Source organism: Chanos chanos, chromosome 7 (assembly GCF_902362185.1).
Source record: "Chanos chanos chromosome 7, fChaCha1.1, whole genome shotgun sequence".
Lineage (NCBI taxonomy): Eukaryota > Metazoa > Chordata > Actinopteri > Gonorynchiformes > Chanidae > Chanos > Chanos chanos.
The window spans coordinates 34,517,990-34,540,601 of NC_044501.1; the positions used below are offsets into that span (position 1 = coordinate 34,517,990).

General features: G+C 38.7%; 1 protein-coding gene and 1 long non-coding RNA gene across 2 annotated transcripts; both read left to right on the plus strand.

Moving 5' to 3' along the window:
- The first annotated feature begins 5,579 nt into the window (after positions 1-5,579).
- Positions 5,580-11,707, plus strand: LOC115816257 (myelin-oligodendrocyte glycoprotein). The gene is made up of 7 exons (XM_030779223.1): positions 5,580-5,811; positions 8,987-9,075; positions 9,282-9,620; positions 9,756-9,833; positions 10,392-10,484; positions 11,010-11,039; positions 11,577-11,707. The coding sequence occupies exons 2-7, from the start codon at positions 9,018-9,020 to the stop codon at positions 11,705-11,707; spliced, it is 729 nt and encodes a 242-aa protein (XP_030635083.1). The 5' UTR covers positions 5,580-5,811; positions 8,987-9,017.
- A 197-nt stretch (positions 11,708-11,904) lies between these two features.
- Positions 11,905-12,524, plus strand: LOC115816527 (uncharacterized). The gene is made up of 3 exons (XR_004025409.1): positions 11,905-11,941; positions 12,221-12,250; positions 12,481-12,524. It is a non-coding gene; the product is annotated as an uncharacterized LOC115816527 (long non-coding RNA).
- Positions 12,525-22,612: the final 10,088 nt, after the last annotated feature.

Sequence of the window (22,612 nt, forward strand, 5' to 3'; positions counted from 1 at the left end):
GTACTGTACATCATTTGACATTGTACATGATTTAGCATGATTTAACATGGCTGCTTTTTTTTTTTTTTGAGATGTTGGTCACTGCATGTGTGGTGATCATCAAATATGAACTGGTAAACTTATTTGTAAATGGGATTGATTTTTTTCCTTCATCAGATGTAGAAGGCAGAAGTAGATACAATGTATTAGCAGAAGGCAAAAGTTTTCGTTTAACATTTAGTTTGATGTTGTTCTCTTCACTTTTCTATGAATAAAATTAATACAAAAACGATGTCATGTGCAATTTGTAATTATTTGCTGGTTACTTTACAACAGAAGAGAAACATTGGAATTAAGGGCAAATCAAATGAATGGCAAAAGCTCTACAGCCTGCAGAATAATATCAGGACCATAGCGTCACAGCCTGCACCTCATTTTGGACTTTTGTTTTGATATGTCTTGTGCTCCTGTTCTGTGTCCGTCTCCGCCCCTCACCTGATCCTTTTTATTCTATTTATTAACCTTGTTAATTCGAACCAATCCTGTTTGACCTGTTTAGTTCTCCTTCTGTATTTAAACCCTTGTGTTTGCCTTGTCCATTGTTGTTTGTGTTAGTATGTGCTCTGTTAGGCTGCCCCTTTTTTTTTTTGGTTACTGGTTTTTGTTCCTGTTTGCACCAGTTTATTTATCAACATTTTGCAAGTAAAGTCCTCCTTTTTGTCACCACCATCAATGTGTCTTGCGTTTGGGTCCTGCACCACTCCACGCCCTGACACATGGAGACATCAGAAAACTCTCTGACTATGATTTTCAGGAAAAACAAAATTCTTTCAATATGCCTAACATTTACTATGTCTCTTTTAATATTTGTTATCATACTTTTAAATTGGAAAATCTTACCTGTCTTACTTCAACTGAAAAAAAGTACATTTGTTTATGGTGCAAATTTGTTTGCCTTCCCCAGTAGTAAAAATCAGCCCTGAAGACGTATATATATAGCAAAAAATCCGCCCTACAGGCACTAAAAACTCTTCATCATTTTTCTGTTTGATTTAAAAACTTTTGTGGTACAGACCTAATAGCAAAAATATCATATCATTTTCTGCTGCTTATCCGGGACCGGGTCGCGGTGGCAGCAGGCTGAGAAGAGTAACCCAGACATACCTTTCCCCTGCTACATCCACCAGCTCCTCCTGGGGGATCCCAAGGCGTTCCCAGGCCAGCCAAGATATATAATTCTCCCAACGTGTCCTGAGTCTTCTCCAGGGTCTCCTCCTAGTTGGTCGTGCACAGAGAACCTCCACAGGGAGGCGCCCAGGAGGTATCCTGACTAGGTGCCAACTGGCTCCTTTCGATGCGGAGGAGCAGTGGCTCTACTCCAAGCTCCTCCCGAGTGTCCGAGATCGACCCTATCCCTCAGGGCGCGCCCAGCCACCCTGCGGAAGAAGCTCATTTCCGCCGATTGTATCCGCGATTGTATCATTCTTTAGGTCACTACCCAGAGCTCGTGACCCTAGGTGAGGGTTGGAACAAAGATTGACTGGTAAATTGAGAGCCTTGCCTTCTGGCTCAGCTCCTTCCTCACCACGACGGTCCGGTACAACGACCGCATGACTGCCGCCGCCACCCCGATCCACCTGTCGATCTCCTGCTCCATTTTACCCTCACTCGTGAACAAGACCCCGAGATATTTGAACTCCTCCACTTGAGGCAGAAACTCAGTCCCAACTCGGAGGGGGCAAGCCACCTTTTTCCGGCATAGGACCATGGCCTCGGACATGGAGGTGCTGATCCTCATCCCGACCGCTAAATTAAACAAAAGGAGTCTAGCAAAAATAGCTTAACAGTATTACACATGAAACCACCACTTGATACATAAAAGCCTTAAAGCAAGATTGCCTTTCACACGCTTCAGCTTCTACTGAGAAACTTTAGCATTTAAAAGTGCAAGACATTTTTCAGTTAATTTTTTCATGGCATTTTTTCTTAACACATTACAGTCGGCCTTCAGTATTTGCAGGGGATTAGTTCCAGGACCCCCAGCGGATACCAAAATCCGCAGATGCTCAAGTCCCTCAAGTCTATAAAACGGCGTAGTATTTGCATATAACCTGCACACATCTTCCCGTATACTTTAAATCATCTCTAGATGACTTATAATACCCAATACATTGTAAATGCTGTGTAAATAGTTGTTATACTGTATTGTTTAGGGAATAATGACAAGAAAAAAAAGTCTTGTACAAGTACACATCAGCAACAACATAACATTTTCTTTCTTTCAACATTTACAAATTGCTTTTCTTTAATGACCTGAAACAGACATACAGTACACAGAATAAAACAGAGAATGCTCAAACAAGGAGTGCTGGAGAGAATCTGAGGATCAGTGAAATGACAGGAGGCTACAGCAGGGTAGTTTGAATATCAGCGTTATTATTGTATGTTCAGGAAAGTCAACAAGATACTCTCCATCATCAAATGTATACGCATAGAAAAATACTTAATTACATTTGTGATCCGTTTAACACACACGTGGAACTTACGTTTGTTTTAAAAATATGCATAAATATATCCAATTAATAGAAGTTTATTGTTCATTTTTACTAACATATTGTACATCTAACTGATATGTTTCTTCTGTCACAGGATCTGGTAACACTGTAGCCTGTGCGGGCTTATTTGCCTGTTTTACTGGTTTATCCGTCTCACATGGGTGAGTAAATAGAACAGCACTGAAGCTATGAGAATGGACACTGGCGTGATGAATACACAAGGTATGACACTACTGGATCCAAAAATTTTGATTGTTCTTCGGTATGTGGGTGATCCACAAGTTCCTTGTAATATCCCTTGACAACCCCATTCACGAGGCACAGGTTTTATGATAGTTCCATATCAATAGTTCCATTGGCAGACCATATCAAACAGCTGGCACCCATGTACACTATGAGTGCTCCACCAGACACTTACCAAGGAATGGTGGACTACAACCCTGGGTTGACCTCATTGATTTGTTTTTTGGTTTCTGTTTTGTTTACTGTTTACTAATCTATCAGTTAAGCTCACCGTCCTGCTCACCACATATTCTAGACAATCCTAAAATTCCCTTCTGTTCACTTTCTGTTTTTTCTTTCTTTTTTTGGGGGGGGGGGCATTGGGCTATGTTCTTGTTTTTATGATGAAAACAGTCAAAATGTTGCATCATACCATACAGATGCTTGTAAACAAGAGTCAAAATTCAGCACATGAGTTATGACATATCTGCTTCGTAATTATCTGAAATGCCTAGAGTATTTTAAGAACAGACTTTTTTTTGTTTAAATCCGAAACTCCTTTTGTTTGTTTGAAATGTAATGGTCATAGGAATCCACCCAGTAATCTCTATGGAAATGCACAGTAAACAAGGAGAGGTTAGTCTACTATATGAAACTGAAACCTGGGATCCTGAATTTGAATTAATGTGGCTGGCCAGTGTTTTAAAAAGTTCTGTCTACTAAAGACACAGATAAACTCAGAAATAAAGAGAGTTTCTCCCTGAACCAATGTATCACTATTTCATGATACTATTTTTTGACACTATTTCTGTACAGGACAATATCACTAACAGGTTTGCGTGTAGAATAATACTGAAAGATCACATGAAGGAGGCAGACAGAGCCAAATGGAGTTCCTCACAGTTCAACACAAGCATTTACATTATGTGCAATTTAAATGGAACTTTTCAACCCTTTAACTCTGTAAACTCTTAAGGTTCAATTCTCATACACAGTGTACATGGCAACACATAGGGTTTTGCAACCGCTTTCGGTGTGCAGTGACCATGTCTAGCTCTATAGTTACTGTTTTGTTTATTTAGCAAACATTCTTATGCCAAGCAACTTAAAAGAAGCGAATTCGTGTTGTTTAGAAGAAAACTAGTAGTATGTCCCCTTAAATATAAAGCGTTCTCATAAAAAAGATAGCAGTCATAATTTGTGAATATTTTGTTTTTATGCGTGTGCTACACTTGGAGTTCAATCAAATGTGCCACAAATTACAGTGATTATATAGGTGTACGGTGTATATATACACGTACAGTTAGGGCTGGGCGATATGGCTAAAAAAACTCATATCTCGATATGCTTAAGAGAAATGGCGATATACGTCAGATACAACATGATGAAAACCTTAATAAAGTATGATGTTAACGTGTCAGTGTTTATTTGTAACACCAAAAACAGAGCATATTGTAGGCTATATCTAAATAGTAAATATCTAACCGTATATCTAAGTAGTATTTTAAAACAATAATAAACATAAGACAATTGCACACACAGCACACGTGCTGTTGTAAAGTATGAAAGTAAAGTCACTTGCTTCCAACTTATTTCTTGCCACCTTTAACTATTTTTGTGATATGACACAACTCTTGAAAGCGAAGCGGCTTGCTTGCTTTCCGACAGACGGAGAGCTTTTATCCGTAGCAATAGCGGTCTGTTCCTCTTCGCTGTATTTAGCAAATTGTACTGGGCGATGTTGTTTGAGGTGGTGAAAAAAATTCGTCTTGCCGCTTCCTTTAGTTGGGGCATACTTTATACTCTGTTGAGTGTCATCCTCGTAAACAGACACGTGAAGTCACATGGTTTATGGGAACTTAATCCTCACTGAAGGGCAAAACCTCTCAATATTACTACATCTGTTTTGTGTGACATACTGGTCACATAGAATAGATAGAGCTATTATGCAGTTTGTGTGTGTGTGTGTGTGTGTGTGTGTGTTGTTGGAAAATTATTACTCTCCTTTAAGCTAACCATAGTAACCATGATAAACAATGTAACCACAATGTATTCATTATTATAGGGGTGAATCAATGTAATCATTTATATTAAAAGTTATAACTATACAATCTTTTTTATTACAAGAAATATCACGTTCTCTGTGTTCAAAAAGAAGAGGTCAGTGAGGCTCTTAAGGACTGCCTGTGAGATAAGGAAGGAGCCCCTGCCAGAGTGTTGTTGTCATTAACAACGCAGGCAGATGGCGAAATGTTCAAGGTCTCATGGTACGTCTTAGCAGGGCAGTAACTATTGGTGACAACTTATGCTAGGAGTAAAAGGAGCTAGAAAATAATGATGATAAGAGGAGTCTGTGAAGACAGGCTGGCCGAGGTGCCCTACATACAAAGAGACTAAGGAATGTGTATCTTTTTTCAAGAAAACGTGTATAAAGGCCGGTGCTTTGTGAGATGGAGTCAGTCACTCCCCGGGACCTGACTCAGTTTGTTGTATGTCTTTTGAACTATACAATAAACTTACACTGCATCTGACTCATTGTTAGACTCCTGTTGTTTTGTCACAGAACAGGTGTCGTGTGGCGTTGGGACTCAGTCTCATTTGGCCCAGGCTGAGAATTTCACCCACAGTGTGTGTGTGCGCGCGCGCGCCTGTGTTTGCGCGTGTGTGTGTGCCTGTGTGTGTGTGTGTGTGTGTGTGTGTGCGTGTTGTCTGAAATCCGAAAGGCGGAGATCACACATTGTTTAACAAATGGCCTTTGAGTTCTTTAGTGACGTGTGAAAAGCTATTTGAGAGAACGAAAGTGAAACGCACACACACACTCACAAACATTTTCGAGCCTCACACACAGTGCTGTGTTTTTCAAGTGTATCTCAGTCGTGAACAGAGCAGTTTCCTGTGGAATTAGTTTCTTTATTTGTTTGCCTGTTTTTGGATTTTTATCTAGTGCCTCTAGAGTTACACTATTTTTTTATGTGTACCTCACATCGAGATATTATGAAATCTGCTTGCATGACTTCTCTCCTGCATCACCACATCGTTTCAACTTCCCTGCCAGGTACTTTCTCATTTGAGAGATGATGCAGAACTTTCTGGATTGTTTGTGTTGCTTCTTGTGTTGCCTGTTTCAAAATGTTTTCATCTGAATTTAATGATAAAAGAACGGGCATGTTTGATTATCATTGATGACTATGGATTCTGTCATATTCAGCAAATGTGCCACAAATTACAATGATTATATAGGTGTGCAGTGTATATATACACGTACAGTTAGGGCTGGGTGATATAGTATACTGCATATCTAAATAGTAAATATCTAACAGTATATCTAAGTAGTCGAAGTCAGTTGCTTCCAACTTATTTCTTGCCACCTTTAACTATTTTTGTGTTATGACGCTGCTTGCTTGCTTTCCGACAGACGGAGAGCTTTTACCCTTAGCAAAAGCGGTCTGTTCCTCTTCGCTGTATTCAGCAAATTGTACTGGGCGATGTTGTTGCTGCTTCCTTTAGTTGCGGTGTTTCTACGGCATAATTTGCACAAGACAATACTCTGTTGAGTGTCATCCCTCCGTAAACCGAGTCATTTCCACACCACCGACCCATGCGCGTTCTTTTTAGGAATTAAATCTTAGCCATTGGCTTCGTTTGACCGACTTATCAGTTATCACTGAGGTGCGCCTGTGGGTCAGTGGAAAAAATTGCTACTGCGACATACACCGACAACTGACAAGTGTGGTGGCTTTGGTGTGTGTGTGTGCACGCGCCCACCCAGCCGCACCCTTCTTTCCTGTTAAAATGCTGTCGGTTTAAAACGCACGTACACTGTAAAAAATGATTTGTTGTTTTAACTTTAAAAAAGTGAGTAACCTGGTTGCCTTAAAATTTTAAGTTCTATGAAAATCATATGGTGAGTTAGCACAGTAATGCAGGCAATCAAGCGGAATCAAATAAAGATAGTACGTTAATCTGACTAATGCTCTAAATCAGACAGTGTTCTATCAACTGAAGACTTTTTATTAAAGCAACATTATCTTTAGTTAATATGACTTGAAATTATACATCATATCAATTCATCTGAGCATGGAGATGCATTGAGTTAACTCCGAAGTTTACGTTAACTCAACAAGCAATTCATTTGCACTTGTACGTTTGTAGTTGTATTAATGTGTATTTTAAATTTGTCTTGACTAAGATCTTACTCAGTTTAACTACATACAGCTTGTTGTATTAACTTTGAAAGAAACTGACTTGGTTCCCTTAAATATCTTAGTTCTCTTATCGCTTTAGCTAACATGACAAAAGCCCTTTTCTACACCGTAAAAAAGGGTTGGTTGACTCAACCCACTCAAGTCATCTTTTTGCTTTGACCAAGTTATGTCAACATGTAGCATCAAGAACACTTAGGCCTAAATTAGTTCGTACAACTTGCAGTTTGTTGGCTCAACTTCCTGTGTCAAATCATTTGGACTAGAAAAGTTTAGATAAGAGAAAGACATTGGGTGATCTTATTTTAGGTCTATCAGATTTGTACAAATGTGAATCAAGTTTCCTCTACATAAAATGTCTTCCTCTTTTCAGTTCTTTGAGAAGAACAGTGTTTCTCTTCTCAAGAGTAGCTCAATTGACTTCCACACATCTACAATTTATCATATTTCATAAGCATCGTAATACCGCCAAGAAGACAAGTATGTCAAGAATGTCATTTACCACAACTCTTTTTGGTGCACATGTGTCACACATCACCGCATTACTCATTGCCTTTTCACATGTTACAGTTAACTTACATCTTTAACATGTAAATGTGACGCCACTGAGAAAAATCCATATGCACTAGGTAACTTCCACACAGTAATACACATTCAAGTCATTCCCTGAGTAGATAAACCACAGATAACAAGCACACACACAAAACATATTACAGAACAGTAATCTTCTTAAGCAAGAAAACTCTTCAACAAACATTACTATAAAACAAAATTCCACTCCCAGCAAGCCCTGTACAAACCAGGAAGTAACAGCAACAGAACCCTGTTACAGTATATGTTCAAACATCATTAAGTACATTTAACTTTAGTCTAGCCAGTTCATCAGTAAACATTGTGAATTAATCATCTAGTCTCTGGTTCAGACAGCCTGTCACCACAACTTTTGAAGCATATTTCATGTTTAGTCTGGATTTCTGAGCAACAATGTGCCTGTGTGTAATGGCGTCATATTGAGGGCGCATGCGTGTAACACAAAATGCCGAGGCTGACGTCTGTTCTGAAGTTAACCGAACACATTATTTTGAGTTTTCGAGTCTTTTTTTCAAGTTGGAGTTGTTGTAACTCATCACATTTTGTTGAAATGTTCAATGAGTTCCCTCAGCTTGATTGCGCTAGTCCACCTGACTAAAGCCCCAAATCCTTTTTTTTACAGTGTGGGTGGTAATATAGTGCATGTAATGTGTAATGTAATTGTTTCAACTTGCAATTTTTAGTTGAAACAATAATATGTCTTTAGTTGAAACAACAATATTGAGGCAAGGAAAACTTAATGTTCCTTGTTGTCTGGACAATTTCAAAGACTTTAGTTATATCAACCAAAAGAAAGGATCTCATGGATCTCGTATGGTATACACACAACAGGTATACAAGACACATTGACCACGCAATTCCAGACAACTGGACGAGGGAAAACGTGGAATATTTCTACAGAAACAGAACAAGACTAGATTGACAAGCACAGATGTGACTAATGATTGACTAACAAGGTTAACGAAGAAACCAGGAAGAGAACAAACAAACCTAACAGAGTGACCAGAGAAGGGAGAAGAGAGAGAATCAGGGTGTGATATGTTTAATTAAAAAAAAGAAAACCCTTCTGATGTACTGACAAACTACAGGATAATGGTTGTAATTAGCTTGTCTATCAATAAGGGAGACCGTTCTCTTGAAAGGAAAAGTGCATATTTTAAGGTGCTTTCCAGCTCTTTGTGTTGCCACACACATTTTAAAGCCACACCTCTCACTGTGACTTCTGTGTCTGTGTTGACTCATATGCGACTCAAAGTGAAAGTGAAAGTGTTTGGGGGGATTTTGTTTTGTTTTGTTTTGTTTTGTTTTGTTTTGTTTTGTTTTGTTTTGTTTTGTTTTGGTTTGGTTTGGTTTGGTTTGTGCGTGTTTGTATTTTTCACAACTGGTACAACAAATCTTACTTCTGAAGCTTAACGTTTTTATTTTTCTGTTTTGCAGTTTATTGGATTTATTATATTATTATTCCAATATGGTGAGCCTTCCTGTGATTCTTCTGTTTCTGTTGGGTACTACAGTATCCAGATCAGGTACGTTTTCATATAAACTAACATATCTGAGGGTGTATGTCTACAGTTATTAAAACTTTGAAAGACTAAAACTCTATTTAGCAAGTTCATGCAAAATGTTTCAATGGCTAAATTACTTGTAATGTAATTAGCAGGGCAAACAAAAGGTAAACACTGTGCAGTTAACATCTGTTTTTAACTGTTTGTGTGTGTGTGTTTGTGTACAGAGATTCAGGTTGTTGGCCCTGCTCATCCGCGGGTTGCCCTAACCGGTGAGGATGTGGTTCTGCCCTGTGGCCTCAAACCCGGCGTCAGCGCCGAGGCCATGACGGTGCAGTGGTCGCGTGGACAGTCCCTGGTGCATCTGTACCAAGATGGCGGAGACAAAAATGAGCAGCAGCTGCAGTCGTACGGAGGAAGAACGACGCTGTCTAAGGAGGAACTGCAGAAAGGCATCGCTTCACTGAAACTCTCCAGTGTGAGGATCTCTGACGAGGGGAGCTACACTTGTTCGATACGGTCTGACACTTGGTCGGGTGAAATTACTGTCCAGCTCAGTGTCATAGGTGAGAGTTATGAATTTTTTCCAGATATTCTGTGTTTAGCAATTTATTCGCACAGTGTTTTCATAAAGAAACAAACTTGTTAAAAACTTAAAGGTATTTTGATTTGATTTGATTTCGGTTACGTTCTTCCTGCTGGAGCAACAGGGACACTCAAAGCTGGTCAAACCGACGGAGTCGGAGCTTCCGTGATGGAGGCGGGTGTCACGACAACAAGTATGCCATCACATTCAACTCCAAAATTTATATTAATGGTGGTAGAATCCTTGAAATTTCTTCTCTTTCTGTTTAAAGGAAATTAAAAAGAAACTCAACTGACATTTCCATAATCTAGTGGTACATTAATTAATAGGAATGTAGACAAGACAACTTGTCATTGTTGTGGCATAATATTTAAGGGTGTGAACCTTTGGCTCAAAACAAAAGAATAGATCTTATGACCTATTACATAACACATAGTGCAGTACACAATGGCAGAATACCTCACAATACTAATCTGTTTTTTTTTTCTTTCTCTTTCTTTATTACTGAGTTCTCGAACACTAGTCATGAAGAAAAACCTTCCACAAATGAGCCAATGTATTATAGCAACTGACAACTGGTTATAATTATCATACCTCTATCATAAATATGGTTCTTAGACGATCTGCCTGTAGTTCCTTACCTCAGTCTCACAACCTCCAAATGCTCCTATAAACATTAACATTTACTCAAATTTAGACAGTGAGTTAGTAATGATACACTTTGTAAATAACTTATTGTTTTCCTTTTCAGGTAAAGCTGTTCAAACCTGGTGTATCGTAATCGGGGTTGTGGTCTCACTCATTGGCATCACTATAGCATTGCAGGGCTGTTACACAGTGCAAGGTAACTCTCAAGTTTATATGCCCATTCTTAAAAGTTTTATGTTTGCTTTGGCAAAAATTTCACATGGAATTATGGATTCACCATAGGAGTTCTCTGTTTTTCAAAGACAGAACTCTTTAATACAACATGAAATCTTTCCATCTGTTTTCATAAAACTAATAAGACAATTTGTCTTGACGATACAAGAAGTTAACAAGACAAGTAGGCACATTGGTCTTAAGGAATTTCTTTACTGCAGAGAGAGATTTGCATTTGGTGTCTTAACGTACAAAATGCTTTCAGATAAGTGGCCAGATTCATGCCAATCATTAAAGGTTGTTAGAGAACAAAAAATACATGATTATGTGAATCCTAAAGCCAAGGACTGAGAAAGTTACACTGTAAACATGAGGATTATGTAGTGCTCTCTGCACCAAAACCCTGCATGGCAGAACTGATCCTACAACAGCTGGTAGTGGAATAGTGAAAATGTCAAGCATATGCATGTGAAGTTTGTGATAAACAACAATTTCTTTTTGTTTCCAGAACCTCAGAAATCAGAGGCACATCGTGATGGTGAGTGACTGATTTCCTTGTCCGACGACATTGTCTCTGTATTTTTAAAAGTAATATTTTCATGTCAATGTTATGAGAGTACTAGAGTGTAAATCTGCCTAAAGGTGAAGCATTGTTCTAATAACAGTCCTGTTCACACAGTCAGGACCGTAGTGAATTTAAAAAGGGAGTAATATTCATATATCTTATGATTAACCTTCTGATGAAGAGAGTAACCTGTAATGATTTCTGTCCCCGAGCGTTGGATTTTCATCACGTTTATCTGTTGCAAAACATGTAACATAAAAACCAAAAGTCTACTACATTGCTTTCACTTATTACATTTTTGCTTGACATCTGATAAGGCTGTGCTGTAACGTGAATATTGTTCCACAGTTCCATCAGAGAAATAATTGTATCTTGAAATAAGAGAAAGAGAAGTCAAATATTGTATTTCATGAGATTAACTGGACGTGTAATATATTCATGAAACGCTATTTACAGTTATACCATTTGTAATTAAGTTTGTTTGTACGCTGTCGTCACGTTTGTTTACAGAGTGTGTTGCGCTCAGAGAGGGAGGGACCCCAAATGGTGAGTCCATTTTATACCCTGAACATGCTTTAGCTTTGCCACAGAACCTTGTATTCAAGTTAAGCTCATTGGAAATTCAAAACAGTGTTAATTAACCATAAAATAGCATCTTGAAATATTCTTTCTTCTTGAGCCATGCAACAATGACCAATGTATCAAAATGATAAATAGACTGAGATGTAGGCTTATGTAGCAAAAACTATATTAGAAAATGATAATTATAATTAGAAAAATCAATTATGGATCAGGCAGTTGTCTGTCTCTCATGAGTCATTTCGTTTGTTCTTTCACAGAGGACGCCAAACCAACACTCCGCAGAATGTGGAAACGTGAGTTTCTCACATCATTTTCTTTTATTTATTTATTTATTTATTTTTGGAATGTGCCAGAGCAACATTTTTGAAAATGGTATTTCATGTCATCGCAAAACTATCTTTGTCCTGATGCTTCCCTTCATTCAAAATGGCACAAAACATCGATTGTCAAAAGCCAGCTGACAGGGCACAAGGACGAATGATGTTATATTAGTGAAGATTACAGACATACTGTATTGTGTATCCCTTTGCAGAAAAAACTATGTGCTCATTTTTGTCTTTCTTTTTTGTCAGGGTTTTGTGGTCTGTGGGGGAAAAATCATGGTGAGTGTCTCTTTCTCCTGATTATTGACAATTTTGTAAATACGTAGGATCAAATTTTTAATATATTCTACACATAATCATAATGTCAGTATCATATGAAAATAAGACACAGAGCTGTTGAATTTATGTATCGGGCAGATGAATAGACAGGTACATGCTGCATATTCAGTCAGGAAACGAACAGCTCCCATCTTAACTGAGTTAAGAGTTCATTTTCTTTTTGTTTACAGGGGACGCCCAACCTGTACCAGTCTGAGCGTGCTTCTCATTTCCGGTAAAGATTTCCTGTTCTGCCTCAACATGACCTAAAACAATGCTTCATTCAATGATCGCAGTTTTTAACGTGTGTATTTATATTCATATTTTATTTGCAGTGAGAGAACAAAAGGGAAGCTTAGGGTAAACATATCGCTGGGACATATGCTGTTGGTTAGTTAAATAAGTCTTTTGTTTTGCAATTGGATGACAGTGTAACGTTAATGTACAACGAGCATAAAATATTCTGGATAATTCATCTGTATGTAAATGAAATTTGGCAAAGACCCGCTTATTGTTTTGATGGAGCGCTGGTTCGTAATTTAACGGCTCAGCAATTTAAAGAACGCTGAATAACTACAAACAAAAATAACTACACAACGAAAGCTCAAGTTGAGTTATCTAAACAAATCTTACTTGTGTGACGAAACACACATTTTTTTTTACCATAATGAGTAAACATCTATCAGTTTTTAGGAAAACTAGCTGCCCTGTATGAGTAATAGAATGGACAATTGTTATATTCAGCTATTTTCAGGATGCACAAACACCCCATCTGAATTTTTTACGTTGTCTACAGAAATGAGAGCATGAAGATGTTCCACCTTGTCTTCACCAGTTTTTCAGCTGCATTGAGATCATTAAAAAGGCCTGATCAGCTCCCCAGACTGTAACCTCCACCGCCGGAATGAGATGTATGGAGAGAGAGAGAAAGAGTGACCTGTGTCTATTTTTCTTATAATTTCGCTTCCAATTAAAAAGATTTTTTTAGTTCTTCCATCTTATCCTATTATAACTACCCTCCTGTCTTTCAGTTTGATCAGTATTTGCTTCCTTAATTGATATCTTTATCCATTATTTTGATGTTTAGATTTAATCATGAAAAAAAAAAGTTTAATCAGATGTATTGCATATGCACACAGTATACATTGCTTAGTCTACATTTCATTATTAATTGCACTTAATTTTCTCTTGCACTTATTAATAAAGCTATGCACTGGATTGGATATTATATGCACTTGGTTAGTAAATGAATATCATCATTTTTCTTCGTGTGTTTTGTTTCACTTTGACGGGCATGAGTCATTAAGATGAGAATAGTTTTGAGATGACGTAGAATACCATTTTCATAATGCTTAGCAAACAAACGTAATAAAAAATTTGTACGCAGACACAGAGCTCATTACAGGTTACTCTATTCATCAATAGATTCATCACAAAATATATGAATATTACTCTCTTTTTAAATTCACTACGGTCCTGACTGTGTGAACAGGACTGTTATTAGCACAATGTTTCAACTTGAGGCAGATTTACACTCTAGCATTCTCATAACCGTAATGTGATAACGTTACCTTCAAAAATACAGAGACAGTGTCATCTAACAAGGAAACATGAACAATGTTTATCACATACCTCATATGCATATGCTTTACACTTTCACCATTCCGCTGACAGTTGCTGGAGAACCAGTTCCTTAATGCGGGGATTTGGTGATTCGTGATTCTTCTCTGGGTTATGGTGCGGAGGGTACTACATGCTCCTCATGTTCACCTGTAACTTCTCAATCCTTGGCTTTAGGATTCATGTGGTCGTGTATTTTTGTTCTATCACAGTTTTTAAATGCTTGAACCTGGCCACTGATACGAAAGCATTCCACGTCTTAAAACACAAAATGTATTTCTCTTTCTGCTGCAAAGAAATTTCTTGAGAACAATAAGTCTGTTTGTCTGTTTTTTTTTTCTTTTTCATTTTCTCATTAGCGTTATGAAAGCGTATTGTGAAAGTCCCTTCTTTGAAAAAACAGAGTTGTTGTGTTGAATCAATGACTACTATTGGAACTTATGTTACGATTTGCTATTGTTAACACTGAAACTTACCAAGAATTTCATTTAGTGTTTTAATATACATTTTGTATAAAAATAATGGTTCAAATTAAGGGGGGGTGTGGAGTTGGGGGGGGTGGGTCTGACCCCCCGAATTAAGACTTGGACCCCCCCAGAAGAGGTTAAAAAACAACAGTTTGCGGGGGGGGTCAAAACATTTATATATCCAATGCTATATACCCCTGGAGAAAAAGTTGACTGCGTGTGTGTGTGTGTGTGTGTGTGTGTGTGTGTGTGTGTGCGTATGTGCATGCGTGCGTGTGTGTGTGTGTGCAAGAATGTGTGTGTGTGCGCGTGCGTGTGTGTATGCCTGTGTGCCTGTGTGTGTTCATTTCCTTGTCTTTGTGTCTGTGTACAAGGCAGTTTGACGAGTTTTACTGCATCGTGACAGAGTGAAAGTAAAGCTCATGTAGGGACTATTTTCTTCTGATACAGAAACCTTAAACAAATGTGTATTTTCAGGGGCAGCCTTTTAGTAACCTAAATGAACTGTAATCTACGTAAATAATTTGTTTGTTTTGTTTTGTAACCTCAGTACAAAACCTTAAGTATTAAGTTTCTATTTCATGGAACCGTCTTGTTGAGGAATGAGGTCGGCATGTCTGGTTTTTCTGTTTCTTCATTGCACTACAGTGTCCATATCAGGTACAAATTAATTGACGCATTTACTCGTGTGTGTGTGTGTGTGTGTGTGTGTGTGTGTGCGTGAGCAGGGGGTTTGGGGTTGAGAGAGCATGTGCTTGTACATGCGTGTAAAAGCAGTTTGTATTTACCCCTGATACTATCTCAGTGACTTGTAATTGGCTCTCAGGGTCCGGGTTGCTGATTTGTGGGTTATGCGATTCCCGTTTAGAGTGAGAGCATGTACCATGTGCAAGATTTTAATGCTTCCAAGAAGTGTTATCTCCAACTAAACATAAATATGTGGTTTTTACAAGTGTTGTGACGGTGCCATAAATAGAATTCTGAGGAGAGACATGCTTAATTACAAATATTTAATCAAATATAGTGAAAGGTTAACAGAATTACCAAAAAAAAGGGAATAACAGAGAATGTTATTTTAATTCATCGCTGTAGAAAGCATTCTAGCCATTAGTTTGTACTGTTAGGTGTGTTATTCCTAATATTCCTAAGTTCACATACTGGAGTCTCAGAAAGTTAGAGCAATGCTCGGGGTTATACCTCACTTTTCTCCTTCTCTCTGCTGAGTTTAGTACCCAGCTCTTTATTGACAATGTCTCTCAAAAATAGTCTTCAGATATGGGGATACGCTGCAGTCATATCCACACACAGGAACAGTGTGTGTTATCCAAACTGTGCAGCTACTAATCTGACAATATTTAAAATTTAACAAGGTTCATATATGTAAAAAAAAGCACTAACTGTGATAAGTATTTAGGAAGCATACTACAGCAGGTCTGAGAAATCAGGGACCTGTATTTTTTTGGACGTTAATCATTAACTTTATGTCTTTTATGGAAGCCGCATGATAGCCATACGTGCTACGGACAAAGGTTAAATCTAAAAGCTTAATCTTTAATTAGAAAGATAAATCGGTGAAGCACTACTGAAAGGAGGGGGTGCTTAAGATGCATTTCTGGTGTTTACAAGAGGGAGAAGTTTCAACATTTGTTCACTACATACATCAAGTTTCAAGTTTCAAGTTTATTTAGAGCCCAGTGTCACTGTTTACAGTCTCAAAGGGCTTTACATGTCACAACAATCAAAATCAAAACAGGACGACACCCCCTGACTTAATCCTCATGGCGGGCAAGAAAAAAAAACCCCAAATCTTGATCTTGACCCCTTCTTGGCCAGACAGGTGTGCAATAGATGCCGACCCAGCAGGCAATTACAATTTCAAGTAAATACAGAGCACAAACAAAGGGGATGGCAAAGCTGACAGGAGGCTGACAGGGGGATGAAAGATGGTAATACTAGGATGGATCGGTCCAGAGGGCAGGAAGAGTCAGGATCACTGGTATCTCAGGAGTAGCATGTGTGGCTCGACCGAGAGAGAGAGAGAGAGAGAAAGAGAGACATTGTTAGATATGTTCATTTCCACATAATGGTTAAGGGACAATGTACACCATGTGCTGAGTGCAGGCAGGGATTCCAGCAAGACTGGCTATTACAGCATAGCTAAAAGGGAGAGCTAGAAGGTAATATGGACGTGAGGGCACTCTGGGACACAAGGCGGCCACCCACTCCACCGTCAACAAACCTGAGTGTACATGTTTGAGTTGGAGGGGGGGGGCAGCATCAAAACATCCCAGTTCACCAAACACTCTATGCCCGAGAACCCCCCAGATCTGCTCCTTTACCTAGTAAGGAGCTGTTAGCAAAAGGCTTGGCTAAACAACGCTTGGCTATCACTTCTTGGAAGCTCTGCCCCCTGCTGTAGTATATATATATATATACACTGTATATATCTGAGATGAGAATCTATTTTATTTGCTTATTTCTCTCCAGAAATGTTTCGGGTTGTTGCCCCTGGTGATCCTCTTGTTGTTGAGCCTGGTGAAGACCTGGTTTTACCCTGTTATCTCAAACCCAACGTCAACGCCGTGGACATGATTGTAAAGTGGTCTAGACTTGATACGATTGATCCATTAGTGCATTCATACCAAGACGGCACTGACAGAAATGAAGAACAGAGCCTGGCTTACGGTGGGAGAACAGCTCTGTTTAAAGATGAACTTCTGAAAGGCAACACTTCGTTAAAACTTAGCAGAGTCCAAGTGTCTGACGAAGGACAATACACGTGTGTCGTTCTGTCAGACACCACGAGTGGCAATGCTACTGTTCAGGTCAGAGTTGAAGGTGAGGTTTGTGTTTATTTCTAAAGTCTTTATTACATTAGAGTTATTTTTGTAATTCTTTTGTAACTACTGACTACCAGCCTTGCTCTCGTTGCTTTTAACAGCCGTGGGAAGCCACCCAGCGATCTCTATGGAAGGTTACAGTACCGACGGGGGTCTTATCCTACAGTGTGAAACCAACGGCTGGTACCCAGAGCCAGAGGTATTGTGGTTGGGTAACAATGGAGAGGTTCTCCATGGTGAAGAAACGGAGACCCTCAGAGAGTCAGAGCGTTTCCATGTTAAGCGACGTGTCACTGCTCGACACGGTAACACCAACAGGTTCTTCTGCAGAGTACTCCTGCGCCATTACCTAATGGAGACAGACGTTGTCATCTCAAGCAAGTAGCTCCTACATGCGTACCCTCAACACAAAGGCTTACAAAGCTTACCATACATAACCCTCTCTCCTAATGATCATGATTTTTATTCAGTTTCATCATTCGTTTCAGCATAGCATCTAATTGTGCGTGTGCATGTGTGCGTGTGTGCGTGTGTGCGTGTGTGCGTGTGCGTGTGTGTGCACAAGCATATTACAGTGCATGTTGTGAGTAACACTTTTTTTCTGTACGTTTCAGGTAAAGTTTTTCACATATGGAGCATCACTGTCTCCTGTGTTACAGTTTTAGCTTTGGTCATCACTATTGGAGTCATTATAACGGTCCTTTACATTCACAGGATGAAGGGTAAATATTACATTTGATGTCTTTTTTCTATATTATCTAGTTGGCAGTTATGGAAGCATTTCATTCACATTTCATCTTGATAACCAGGTAAAGCAGCAGATTTACAGAGGATATAAGTTATTTGGTTATAATTTGCAATGTTACCATTTATAACCAAGCCATACATATCCCTGGGTTAGAAGCAGAGACACAGTGTAGACATATACATTCAGTCATTATGTCCAATAAGATCTGTTGAAAGTATTCAAATTCTAACGAAATTGTGTTTGGGCTTTATATGAAATTTCATTCAGAACACATGTACATGCCATCATTATCCAATTTCTCCCTTTTCTCCCCAGGGTCTTTAAGAAGAATACAGGAAGGTGATTCTTTTACGGTCCTGGTTCTGTAATTAGGACATCAAACTGAGTGTAATATCTGTATGATTATATTTGTTTAGGTCATTGTACAGATCATATGAATATTTCAATTTAGTTTGAGCCATATACGTTAGGGAGATGTAATTTCAGGAAAGAATTGTATAGATTTGTTCTGTATGGTAAATATGTCCTTTTAACACATTGTGACTTGATTGAGAGAATAGCGATATAAAGCTCACGTCATAAAATGAGGAGGGACATGGAAAGGTGACGAAAGACGCACAACCTTGATCTACACAGGCTCATCTGCCAACCCAGTGCTGTTTATATAACTGAGCGAATACCAGCTGGTTTCGACTCCACTTTCGACTCCGTCAAATGCAGACCGGAAAAGGGGAGGGGGGAGGGGGAGTCAGAAGTTTGGCGATTTGTGGTTTTTACTACATAATCAAACTTTCATAAACTCAGTGTTTGTCAGACTTGGATGTTTTAATGTGTGGTATTCATCAACACTTATCGATTTGTTCATTTGTTCTTTATATAATCTGCTTGTTTTTTCCAAATCGTTGGTTTTGCCTCCAGAGACTGGGAGGATTATACATGATGGTGAGTCTTTTTTGTTTTTTTTAATAACAACATTATGAAATTATGAACATTATGAATTTTTTCTTACAGTGAGGTGTTTTAATGTTGAAGAATAAGCTCTGGAAGTTTCTGTTTATGATGCTGGTGACAGGTCGTCAGTGTAAAATATAGGCACTGCAGGACTGGTATCAGTCCATTTTATCAGTCCAGCATGCTAATCCAACAAACCCTGAAACAGGCTACAAATTATGGGATTTTGAAAGAAAGGGGAGAAATCTCTAATGCAAAACAAGTATCTGAACAGTTAGTACCGAATGGTGGAATCATTCTAGCAGTTTAAAATTAGCAATCAGGCCAAATATGTCAAAGAAAAGATGAATTAAGCCATAGTTATACTCCAGCAGACGACAAACTGTGATTAACTCCAAGCATGAATGTAGTTGAAGACTTCCTGTGAGGTCTTCCAAGGCGTCTAGAACATCGACAAGGGAACAGGATCCTTTCATGTGGGTTCAGAACACAGGCCAAAGCAGATTTACTGGATCAGTATCTGGTGTTGATGTAGAACCAGAAGAGAGCAGTGAGTTTGGCTCTTACTGCCAGAGAGGCACCGTGTCTGAATCCCACAACAGACGGAGTCCTTTCCATCCAAGATCAACTGAGATTAGACGGAGATGGAGAGAATCTCAGGAGTCATTACAGGCCTGGGACTACTTATCTGGAGAAATGTGTGACACCATCATTAGGAACAAGAGCTCCACAATATAGGTGCATATGTTCGAACTGGTGGATTTACATCTAGATGAATGGAGGAGTATTTAAAAAAAACCTAGGTAGGCCTTGGTGATCAGCCGGGAAAGGGGAGGGGCACGCAACCCGATCACACCATCATTTCCTATTAATTGCACCCTTAAATTTATTACAGTGTCATGTAGGATGTATTAAAACCTCCATAACATATCAAATAGTCCTGTAGCAGTTATAAGGTTTTGTGGTCCTGATCATTACATTAGTCTTCAGATGATACCAGACATGTCCCTGTAGTGTTGTTCAGTGTTCTGAGGCCTGAGTTTTCAGGGCTTAGCCTGCAAACATGCAAATGATTACACCAAGAGAACACAACGTGTAATGGGACAATCCATTTATACAGTCAGTTCTACCGTTTTCTATCCACTGTGAAAAATAATACTTTGACACCAGCTGTGGAGCAGAGTGACAGAGTCATTTTGTCAGACGTTTTGATTGAGTAGTTAGGGTTCTTGTGGCAATTGGTATTCCTCAAACTCTCAGATATGAAATTCCTGTCTCTCTAGTACTAAGGTCCAGGTGAATAGGTCTGTGATGGGCACTGTATAGTATATTCATGTGAATACCATAAACCGATGCTTTATTTAACTTTAAGTTTAGTTCACTCTCTGTGACCAGTTATCAGGATCACATATTGATGTATAGTAACTTACTTACTGAGCTACTCCGGAGAATTTATGAAAATGACTATGAAACAGAATTAGACTGAGATAGAGAATATTGTAAGTGATAGTGAGTGTTTCCCTTTACAGAATATGCACTGAGAAAAGAGGAAGAAACACGAGAGGGTAGGTCTGGACATGTTTGAACATGTTTTAGCATATTATCTATTTATATTCTATAAGGCTATATTTGTGTGGGTTTTTACTCTTATAATAACACAAAGCTTCTTTTTTTCTGTTTTCAGAGTTTAAGAGGAGACGACAGATACATGCAGGCAGGTCTCATTTCACCTTTGGATAGTTTCATAATCAGTTTCCATCACAAAAAGATGATTTAGTGAAGGGTATAACATTGAGGCTGTAGTCGTCTCGGAGCGTACTGGCTGTAATGCTTTGGTCCGAGGATAAAAGTTACATAAAAGCTCTATAATCAAAAGCAGTCTTAAGTCATCTTATATATTTTCATTCGTTTATTTGATACACACGTTTTCTTTTAATTCCCTCTGAACAGCTAGTGTTTATTGTTTGGCAATGATCCCACACACCAGTATTTCACATAAAAAATTCCTCACAAAAGATATATAAAAAGTACTATGATATGATATCATAAATGCAATCAACTCCGCAAATTACTGTTAATACAAATATAAAATGCTCCTCTGAGTGAGAGATGATGAGTCATCTTGTAATACACCGTGGCTCTGAAAGGCTTCATGAAGCATGTTTAGTAAAACTCCCAAAAAAGGGGGAAGAAAAATGAAATAAATAAAACACAGAGCAATGTGATGTCAGGCTAGTGGAGTTGTGTGGAGGCTGCGTATGTATGATGTTTGTTGCTGTTGGTAACAGTGAAAACTCGAACAGGCATATCCTCTACAGAACCTACTGTATGTACAGATAGTATTAAAAACACACAATCTTGTTCTTTAAAAAAATATCTCTTCATTTTTCACAGTGGATGTGATTTTAGATGCTGACACAGCACATCAGAATCTCATCATGTCTGATGATGGAAAAGAAGTGAAACACAGAGACGCACAACAGAATCTCCCTGACAACCCAAAGAGGTTTAATCAGTTAGTCAGCGTCTTAGGAGAGGAAGGCTTCTCCGCAGGTAGATTTTACTACGAGGTCGAGGTCAAAGGAAAAACGGAGTGGGATTTAGGTGTGGCTTCAGAGTCATGTAAGAGAAAAGGGGACATTATAGTGAATCCTGAGGATGGGTACTGGACGGTAGGCCTGTGGAATGGAAACGTATATGAGGCTAACGAGACACTTTCTGTTGAACTACTCCTGAGATGGAAGCCCCAGAAGGTGGGCGTGTTTGTGGATTATGAGGAGGGTGTGGTCTCCTTCTATGATGTAATGGCCAAGTCTCACATATATACTTTCACTGGTCAGTATTTCACTGAGAAACTCTATCCATACTTCTGTCCAGGGCGTAACCATGGAAATGAAAACTCAGATCCACTGATCATCACCCCAGTCAGTTACACTGAATGAGTTTTCACTGCGGTATTATTTTATTTCATTTTTAATGTCACTGTGGATAAAATGACAGAATAACTGGGTCAACTGAAGACAAGAAATGATATTTGTTTATTTACGATTATAATGTAATTGTGTAGTGCTACGTAACACTGAACATGTTGAACAAAGAGAGTATGCATGTGGCCTACGATTTGGATATCTGATTGCCTTTAGAGCCATGATGGTTTCTAGTTTCATTCTCAGTGTTTGGTGAAGCACTGGGCTGGCTGCAACTGAGGTACAAAGAGAGAGTTTCAGTGACTAGGCTGAAGTATTGTGGTTCCTCTCTGTCCTCCTTGACTGTTCAAGTATTTATAAAAATTTGTTCAAAAGCTCTGCTAAATGATTCAAAGTGCAATAGCTGTAGTTTGATTCTGGTTATGACACTAGAGAAATCGAGAAATAAGGTGAGAGCTATACTCAACCAATCAATCGTCCTGTCAGTTGCTCAAACTGAACTGAACTGCAGTCTTTCTGTAATTGAACCTCCTTTCTGTCTTTTTCTTTCTTTCTTTCTTTCTTTCTTTCTTTCTTTCTTTCTTTCTTTCTTCCTTCCTTTTGTTTGTTCATAGGTAGGTTCATTCATTCATTCATTTTTTCTTTCTTTCTCTTCTTCCCTTTTCTTTAACTTTCTTGATACGATAAAAACTTGGACTCTTTATGCGTATCTGAAGAAAAAATAAAAATTGATCTTTCATGAGATCCGTTTGCCAGTAGCCATTTTTTGT